General features: G+C 45.3%; 1 protein-coding gene across 1 annotated transcript in view; it reads left to right on the top strand.

Annotated features, from left to right (window-relative positions):
• The window catches only part of LOC107121097 (lethal(3)malignant brain tumor-like protein 3), a 77,859-nt gene that overhangs the window by 4,978 nt on the left and 62,949 nt on the right, over positions 1–9,932 (top strand). The window contains exons 5-7 of the mRNA XM_015423950.1: positions 1,602–1,678; positions 3,345–3,430; positions 4,435–4,545. Of these exons, the coding sequence (XP_015279436.1) occupies positions 1,602–1,678; positions 3,345–3,430; positions 4,435–4,545 (274 nt within the window). The remainder of the gene's footprint in view (positions 1–1,601; positions 1,679–3,344; positions 3,431–4,434; positions 4,546–9,932) is intronic.

Genomic DNA, 9,932 nt, shown 5'->3' with positions numbered 1-9,932 from the left:
TGCGGGCGGGGGGGGCGAGGCGGGCGACTGGAGGCCGCTGCCTCCGTCGGCCGGGCTGGAGTGGGGGGTGCCCGAAGCCGGGCGACCGCTGGCTGCAGCCGTGGTCGCCGGGCCGGGATTGTGGGGTTGGGTGCGAGGCGGGGGCCCGGAGGCCACTGCCTCCGTTGCCCGGTCTGGACTGGGGGGGGTCTGGAGCCGGGCAACTGCTGACTGCAGCCACGGTCACTGGGCCAGGATTGTGGGAGGGAGGGCGAGGCGGGCGACTGGAGGCCGCCGCCTCCATCGGCCGGGCTGGAGTGTGGGGGGGTCCGAAGCCGGGCGACTATTGGCTGCAGCTGCGGTCGCCGGGCCGGGATTGTGGGGTTGGGGGTGAGGTGGGCGCCTGGAGGCCGCTGCCTCCGTTGGCCAGTCTGGACTGGGGGGGTCCGGAGCTGGGCGACCGCTGACTGCAGCCGAGGTTGCTGGGCCGGGATTGTGGCCGGAGGGCGAGGCGGGCGACCGGAGGCTGCCGCCGTCGCCTGTGTTTGAGTGGGCGCTGGGGAAGGCAGCTGAAGTTCACCGATTCAATAGAGCCCTCGTAGTCCTCGTCGTCGGGCACAATGAAAATGGCGTCGGGTGACTGGTGAGGTACACATTCGCCGGAGTGGTGGTGTGGGCGGGACCTGGGCTTTGCCTTCTGATTGGTGGCCATATATGGTGAGGAGCAGTTCCATCAGCCATACACTAACGGGGCGCATTTTAGAACGTTGGTGCCCACTACTCTTTTATATATAAGGGAGAGATGGGTTCCTCTGCCAACTTGATATTCAAGATCATGTGCTTTTAATCTCAAATTCCTCACTGTTTTTACAGTTCTTTATTCAATCTGTGTGTGTTTTATGCAGATGTTTTGCTCCTGATGTTGTCCTCTTTATCTAGTTCAATATCTCTGTTTTGAGGTCCTACTTTTTAACTTTTGTAATGTACAGTATATGTTTTTGGACTGCTGATAAAGTCTCTCAACTGAAGGAGGAGGCCACCATCTAGTGGCAGGGACAAAAATTACAGTCTGCATCTTTTCGCCATGAAATGATAGGAAAGTGCCCATGGAATTGTCATTTGAACAGCAAAAATCTGCAGAACTGTAGCTGGAATTGACTCCTTGATTAAGGCAGAAGGAAAGTTCTACATAAAGTTTCAACCTTTCATTTACAGAATTGATGTACATTATATAAATATGTGGTTATGAGTTAGTTTGATAGGATCCTCAGTGTGCAAATCCCTGACTTGGGTGAATACTGGGTTAGATGAGTTTCAGCTATCCCTTCTAGCTCCTCAGTGGAAAGGAAGAGATAAAATCTGTCTGTAGCAGAAAGGGAATACACACCTACCTCCAATTCTCAAACCTGTGGACAAAATTTCTTATTTGTTTGCTTTAATTAATAAAACCTGTGGGTTTTATTTTTTAAAAGATAGCTTTATTTATTCCTACCAGGTTGCATGCTGGGTATTGTCTGCTAGTCCAGTAAAAATAGATCAGACAAGGTTTGCTTATTGGTGCTTCTTCTTATGCTCAGTGACTGGAGCCAGTTTTCTGTGGGGGTTTTTTTGTGTGTGTGCAGGTGTGATGCTAGTAGCCCATATATCCGACCTGTTGGTTACTGCCAAGAAACTGGAACTCCATTAACAACGCCAGCTGGTATGTTGCAAGCCTACCATTACCCACTGCACTGAAAATATTTCCAAAGTGTGATCTCATGTGTGATTCGATTTGTTATAAGGTTCTTGACTGTTGGGTTTTTTCTTTTATAACAATGAAACTGGCCAAATATTAGAATCAGGTTTGCAATTAAAATGTGCTACAGAGCTGTGAGTGTACATTATCTGAGAATGCTTTGGTGAGGAAGGTAGACCAATGCTCCTTATAGTCAGACTCCAATGTACAATTTCTTGCAGATCATATAATGCTGGTTGCTGCTCTGTCCTTTTAATGGGAACAGCGCCTATGTTCCAAATGGTGAAGAAATTTCAGATGTTGGTAGCCTGTACAAAAACTCTTGTGCGTGTTTACCAAGGGCTGGGTCCTGTGGCTCCTTCCATTAATATCAAACTTTTCTTCTAGTACAAGTCACTTTGTCCCAGCAGAAGAATCCTAAGATCCAACTCCAAGTGTTGCAGTACTTCCTTTCTGTGACTTCTTTGGTATAAAAGATAGAATGATGGACTATGGGTCAAAGAAGTGTGGTCCTTCAGCTATAGATCAGTAAAAGCCTATTGAAACATAATCTAGCACTAAATACAACTGTAGTTGACGATGAGTGTACAACAACTGGAAAACATTTTGTAGACCCATGCCTGTTTCTGGATCATTGGGATATTAGGGAATAAATGTCATGCTTTACTAATAAAGGGAAAAGAATACGGGTCTGTTGTAGCCAGGCTATTAACTTGTACCAAGTACTGGGGAAATTATTCAATAGGGGACTTACGTAGTCAATAATAGAATAGTCAAGTGAAACGCAAGGAGCAGGAGACCTGCAACGCTGGACTAGAATGCTGCAGGACCTTGGATAGCTCCCAGAGAGAGGGAGATTGAGAGAGAGCAGGAATTTAATTTGATGGTCCTAAACTCAGTTGTGTCCTTAGGTCCCCTGCAAGGCCTGGCGAGGATTGCCAGAAGCCTGCCTGTTTCTGTGGGGAGTCCACACACAGCCCCCTTAAATTTATTATTCTATTTGGGATCTGATAGACATACCAATCATGAAGGCCATTCCTATACCAGTTGTGACATGACAGAATTATGTTCTCTCTATGTTGCTCCTGTTGGAGTAGTTTTCGTAGCTGAAAATCAACAGATATATACATTTAGGGTTTTTTGCTTCTAAAATCCTTTTGAAAAACACGTTACTACATTAACTGTAGATTTTCTTTAGAGAATAACCAATCATGAAATTAAGTTGATTTTATGAGACTGTAACATATTTTATTGAAGTCTAGTCTTTTTGTTTGAACTGAATTCTTGCAGACAGATAGCAATTGGAAGTCTTTTTTTTGTCAGTAATGAATCTGATTATTTCAGTTCTGTCACTGATTCCAAGCTCATTTCAGAGTCCAAGGGCTTGGTATGCAATAAAGAAAGAGTTGCTGTTTCTCCATATTAGTGTTTCCACATGTAATCTGCACATTGGAAGCTTACACTAACTTTAAAATCAGTAAAATGAGCAAGTGGCTTAATTTCTGATTTGAGCTGCCACACATACTAAATTCTACACATGGCATAGTCTTGTGGTGTTCGGTTAATTGCCATGTACTGTGGCTTGCTTCTGTTCCAGAAAATTGAGAATATGCCTCAAATCTCTTTCCAGAATACAAAGATTTCAAAAGCTTCTCGTGGGAGAAATATTTGGAAGAAACTGGTTCACAGGCAGCCCCAGCAAGAGCATTTAAACTGGTTAGTCAAAATCGTGCTTGGTTTTGTATTAGTGTACCACAATCTAAAAGAAGGCTATGATTTTTTTCCCTTTGGGTAGCACTTTATTGTAGGAATTATATAAGTAATACATGCTAATTATTATAATGAAGAGTTAACAAAGTACTAATGGCTAAATAAATAAATGGGTAGAGGGCACGTTAGGGATTGTGATTTAGATAAAGAATTCTGAGTGACCTATAGTTTTTTATGGTGCCAGTGCAATTTTAAGACTGGTAAAATGGTGTTAGATATGGCAGTGTATTAAGGACAGGAAGATTGCTGCAGAAAACACATGGTGCAGAGATCTTCCCACATGGCATGTGTCATGGTCTACTCCAGACTCAGTATGACTGAGGCACATTGCTGAGTCTGACATGGAATAATAACATTAACCATCCTGTTCAAAACTGGGCCATTTAAAGAATGATGGAGAGGCGGGGTTGGGATTGCAGAATGATTGGGTGATGGTCATGTGGATTAATTAGTCTTAAATAAAAGGGAGGTGATCATTTTGAATGTATATTAAGGGTTATATGGATCAAACTCTTATGTCATGGGTCCCCAACCCTGTTGAGCTGATGCTCACTTTTGGGATTTTGAGGAAAGATAGTAGGTGCCACCACCATGGAGGCAGGACCAATCACAAAACAGCTGCCATAGATCACAAAACATTAGCAGGTTCCCAATCAAATGGTATTCTGTGGTGGGGGCAGCTGTCTGAATGGATGGGTTTGCAGACCCAAAGGTGATGCCTCCCTGGGATTTTTTAATCAGTTCCTATGTCAGTGAAGTAGAGGAAAGCCATGTTTGGCTCTTTGCTTCAGGGAGAGATGATTTGCCCAGAATTTTAAAAAAACAAATGGACATCAAAAAACACACCACTGGGGGCACCATGGCACCCATGGGCACCATGTTGGGGATCACTGTTGAAAGTCATCCTCCATGATGTTTGTCTCTAGTTTGTATTGCACTTTTTTTTACAGCGGCCAGCCCACGGTTTCCAGGCTAACATGAAACTAGAGGTTGTAGACAAGAGAAATCCCATGCTAATCAGAGTGGCAACTATAACCGATAAAGATGACTATCGTCTGAAGGTAAGCATTCAATTTTAACAATCCACAGTGCTGCTCTGTCTGATTGGAGAGGCAAAAATAACATTGGATAGGAATGAATTACATTTAAGCTCTCCAGAAAGCAGGCACTTTCAGTGGTAATTTGGTGGCTTGATCTTTGTGTTGTGTGTGCCCCCCCCCAACCCGGTGGAATCCTCCTGCTTAGTATTGCTGGATGCTAGTGTAATGTTCTCATTGCAGATTGACATTTGTTAAATTGATTTTTCTTCCCCTTGAGCAGTTTCTCTGAATGAATCTAACATAAATTTGACACGTTTGAGCTCATACCCTGAGGGTAAATTGCAAAGGGAACCTAACCATCAGGTTAACTTCAATTTTTTTAATGCTGAACTGGCTCCACTTGCCATCCTCTAACCAGCACATAAACACAGCCGCGTTGTTTTCAACTTATTGCGTAAAATGGAGGCTTGTCAGCTGCTGGGACTGGTTAACAGTGAATTTTCCTTAGTGTTCTTTGGTGGTATGTTTCTATTCTTGTTTAGCAGGATTCTATTTAGAATCTGCGGTGGTTCAAGTGGTTAAGACGCTGAACTGCAGGCTGTGGAAGGTCAGTAGTTCAGCAGTTCGAGACCCGGGTGCCGCATGATGGAGTGAGCTCCCATCTCTAGTTCCAGCTCCTGCCAACCTAGCAGTTCAAAAGCAAGAAATTGCAAGTAGATAAATAGGTACCACTTCGGTAGGAAGGTAACAGTGTTCCGTGCACCTTGGTGTTTAGTCATGCCGGCCACATGACCACGGAAACATCTTCGAACAGCGCTGGCTCTTCGACTTTGAAACGGAGATGAGCACCACAACCCTAGAGTCGGATTCGACTGGCTTTCGAGCAAGGGAACCTTTACCTATTTAGAATATACAAACTTAGCAACTGCACATATAGATCAGTATTTTGTCTCTGAGGGTGCCTATATCAGGATGCTGGAGACCAGGAAACTAGCACAACTGTGTCATTTATTTCCACCTTCTGAGAGTGTATGGTTGGGTATGCAAAATGGTACTTATTCACATTCCAGAAGAGTTCCGTGGCATTTTCGTGGGTAAACTGATTTATTCCAGCATGAAGTTTAGAAAGCAACCACCTGCTTTATCAGATGCATGAAATATAATACTTATAGTGGATATAACAATTATTTTTTGACATTTAAGGAAGGAGAATTCATTTTGGCAGTGATTTAGATACTCTGGTTGAACTGCTGCTAAGAATGTTAAGAAGATGTAATTTTATTGCAGATATTATTCCTAGAAGTTTTAAAGAGCTGGTTAAAAGACTGGAAAATAGAGGACAGCTGGAGATTCTTAAATCCCATAATAATACGCTATACTGCTCTTCAAAGAGGCAAAATTTCTGCTGTAGAGGACATCATATTTATGTTTCCCCAGCTACTGTAATAAAATTAATTGTGTAGGCCTAAGTAATATTGTTCTCTTTTAAGGGGAGGAGGACACTCTGATATACTTGGGTTCCTCTTCCCACAAGCCCTGGAGGTGGGAAATTGATTGCACTTTCCATCTCCAGGGGAAGGAGGAACCAACCCTCAGTCTTTTTCCCGCCTCCACCTGAGAAAGCAGTGGATTTAGAGAGCCCCTGAGATTTTCCTTTAAGGAGCTCCTTTGGTTGCCCTTTGCTTTTCTCTTTCCCCTTGCGTGCCTTTCTGTGTGCCTTTCCCTTTGTTTAAAAAACAAACACACTTTGATTATTCTTCCGGCCTTGTCTCCCCTGAGGCTGTTCACCTTTTGCCCACTGCTTCAATCTTGGTGATGTCTGCAGCTGAGGTCTCCGAATAAGGGGCCTCCTCCGAGGGAGAGTTTGGGGAGGTGAAACCCAGTAGAGATGGGCACAGTCAGGTTCATGAGTCAAAATTTGGCATGAATTTGGCTTGGTTCGAAGTCCCCAAACCAAAGTTTGGGGAATGCACCTTCCCTGAACATTTATAGGACTTTTGTCCGGTTCGGCTGTTTGGTCCATTTAAACCCAACAGCTGAGAGATACAGGTCCGCAGTTGACCTGCTAGGTTTAAAGGGCTGCAAGCCATTTCAGCCTAACAGTAGATGGGCGAACCTGCCCAACTGTTAGGCTGAAATGGCTGTGAGCCACTGGTCAGTTTCGCTTCCCTTGCTTGGAAGCGGGAGGAAGTGAAACCGACCATTGAAATGGCTGCCAGACATTAAACAGACATCAGCTGTTACATTTAACTGGCTGTGAGCCATTAAATGCGTCCCTTTTGCTCTCCCTGCTTCAAAGGGGGGGAAGCAAAACGGGCTGTTAGCATTTAACCCTTCCTGGGCAATCCGCAGCCGGGAGAAAGGGGGATCCAAACTGGCTTGTTCTGTTCAGGACATTTTAGACTTGATTCGGTTTGGGGTTTCTGAAGCAAAACAGAATTATTAGATTTGTGCCCATCCCTAATCCCCAGACAGCAGAATAGGAAATCTCTGCAAACCTGCTTACCCAGTCGTCCTGCTGCAGCAGAGTTCCTGTAGAGAGTCAAAGGCCGTGAATCACTTGGCTTGGATCATAAAGAAGCAGACTTGATTTTTGGCACCAGCTGGGACAGCGTGTATGGGCCCACCAGGCCTGCTCAACACAGCCTTCTGTAGCTGTCGGAGGGGTGAGTTGAAGGGACACAATAGCTCTTTACCAGGGGCAAAACCAGGAGGGGGAGCCCTTTGTCTTCCCACCAGGCTTCCAGGACTGGCTAGAACAATTGGTCCCAATCAATTAGAGAAGAAAAAAGAGCTTCTTTACCACCCCAGACTCCCTCTCCAGTCAAACACCATAAAAAAATTAGCTACTTCAAGGTCTCTAGACACAAAGAAATGCCAGGGCTCCTCTTGGCCAACAAAGGCTGCCCGTAAAAGCACTTTCCTCATTAGGAGCAATTATTCAAATTTCTCAGAGTGCAGATCTGTAGACAGATCAAGAGACAGCACACACAGGATGCCATCAGACATCTGCTGAAGATTGCTGCCATCGAACCTGTGCCATTGTTGCAAAGGTTCTTAGGCATCTATTGTATTTTTTCATAGTTCCCAAAAAGAATGGGCTATCCTCAGTCTCAAATTCCAGAGCAGGTTTGTGAGGTACAGAAAGTTCAAAATGGAGACGTTGAAGACAGGGATGGCTCCAGCTTATTTTGCACCCTAGGCGGGGATCCCTTCTGGCGCCCCCCCATGCGCCCCCCTCCCCCATTCATCACCTCCTCGTGTGCCGCCCCCCCCACAATACCAGTAGCTCAGAAAGTAGTATTTTTGTTCACAGGACTCCACAGCTTAGAGGGAACATTGCACAGGAGTGTAACCATTTATCCAGGCAAGTCTGTTAAAAGCATTTTGTGCAGTGCAGGAGAGGAGAAATGGGGGAGGTTGGCGCAGAGGATGCTGTGCTCGCAGTAAGCGTTTCTGGGCTCACTTGCCAGACTTGGGGAGAAAGAGGTGGCGGTCACCCGGTCAGAGCTTTTGGCAGGGGCGGGGAAGGGGCTGGGTGCAGTTTGGCACCTCTAAGGGCCGGCCTGCCCTAGGCGAACGCCTAGTTCACCTAGTGAGTGAGCCAGCCCTGGTTGAAGACCATTGTAGAAGCCCTGCAGCTGGAGGACTTCATGGCCTCCATTGATTTGACCAAGGCATATCTTCACGTGCCCATAACTCCCTGGGACAGACAGTATCTGATTCGCCTTCTGTTAAAAACACTTCCAGTTCAGAGCCATGCCATTTTGGTGGGCATCAGCACCTTGAATATTCACAAAACTGATCATCTCACTTGTTGCAACCCTGTGTCTCAAAGGAATCTATATCCATCCCTATCTCGACGAACTCCTTATAAGGTGACCTTTACAAGAGCAGGTACTCAGGGATATTCAGGACACTATCCAGTATCTCTCAAGTCACAGCTTCCTAACCAGCCTCCAGAAGAGCCATCTAACACCTGCCCAAGTCATCACATATTTGGGGTCAGTGATAGATTCAATCTGGAAAAAAGTGTTTCTTCCACTAGATAGAGCAGATAAGATCGTTCTGACTCCAAAACAGGTTCACTGTGTGAAATCAGTGGACTTGATGATTTTAGCACGTCTGCTAGGTTACATGATTGCAGCTATTGAGACAGTCCCTTTGGTCCAGGCACACTCTCGGGTACTTCAGTGGATGCTGTTGCCATATCAAAGGCTCATAGCCCTCCAAAAGCACATCAGAGTCAGCATCAGTCAGCTGGCCTGCAGCTATGGTGGGCTATTGGGGGCTATGCCCCCTTCCTTAAAGAGCTAGTCCCCTTCCTTAAAGCCCCCCTGCTTCATAAAGGCCCCCCTACTTCTTCCCAAAAGCATTTAAAGGGATCCTTTAAATGCTTTTGAGAAGAGGCGGGGTGGTGTATCCCTCTCCCACCCTCCTGCAGGATTTAAGGGGCCCTTTAAATCTTGCAGGAGGGGAGGAAGAGGGGCATGCACCACCATCCCCTCATTATGGCAGCCCCACCAGAAAAAAATTGTCCCGCAAGCCACAAAATAAAATCAGCCCCATAGGAGAACCTATGATTCGCTTTTTACACTATGAACCTTGTGGTCTGCTGAAATTGTTGAAATCAGGCTCCACCTACACAGCCAGCAAACTGAAGAAGTTGAAGGAAACACATCTTTTAAGTATCTAAAACAGGTGTCTTTGCAAAGGCTGGAAAATGTTATGACTATGGGGACTCCTTCTATCAAGTTACACTGATTACATGGACTTTACATCTTATCTTCTAAGGAGGAAGCATTGTATCTGATGACTTATCAGAGTTATAGCATTACAGGGGTGGAAAATGGTCAGTAAAATCAGTAAAAGTCAGTTTTTTCATCTTGGTCAGTAATTTGTCAGTTTTTTTAAAAATTAGTCAGTAAAGTCAGTATTTCTTTGACTTTTGTGAATGCAGTTTGTGTTTTTCTGTTTTCATTACTGCATTTTTGGGGAAACATGATGACTTCCCAGTGAGAAGACAGATTGTTCTCAGTTTAGTTATGAAGTGCTTTAAGGACTTTGTTCCTAAGAGTAAAAGTGATTTGGTGAAATCGTCCACAAAGTATAGAAACATAAATCTTCAATGTGGTCTCTGTGCTTCACACCCATGGGGTCTAGTGTGCACGCACTGGATCGATCGGCATTGTAGCAAGCTCTTTAACGGATTTTCGCACCCAGACCTCGGTCATGCGCAGGAACCCCACCGCGCATGCCCAGAGGGGAGGGCGCAGACATCCCGCCAGTTCCTTCAAACCGCCACAAATCAACCCCTATAGAAAATGTAGAAGCTGACAGCAGCGAGGAAGGAGGGCGGGTGGTGTGAATGCACAGATGACCACTCAAAGATCACCAGTTACAGGTAA

This window comes from Gekko japonicus, unplaced genomic scaffold, assembly GCF_001447785.1.
Source record: "Gekko japonicus isolate JY-2015 unplaced genomic scaffold, Gekko_japonicus_V1.1 scaffold344, whole genome shotgun sequence".
NCBI classification, from domain to species: domain Eukaryota; kingdom Metazoa; phylum Chordata; class Lepidosauria; order Squamata; family Gekkonidae; genus Gekko; species Gekko japonicus.
The sequence above is the reverse complement of the archived record's forward strand: the minus strand, read 5'-3'. Positions and strand labels throughout refer to the sequence as shown.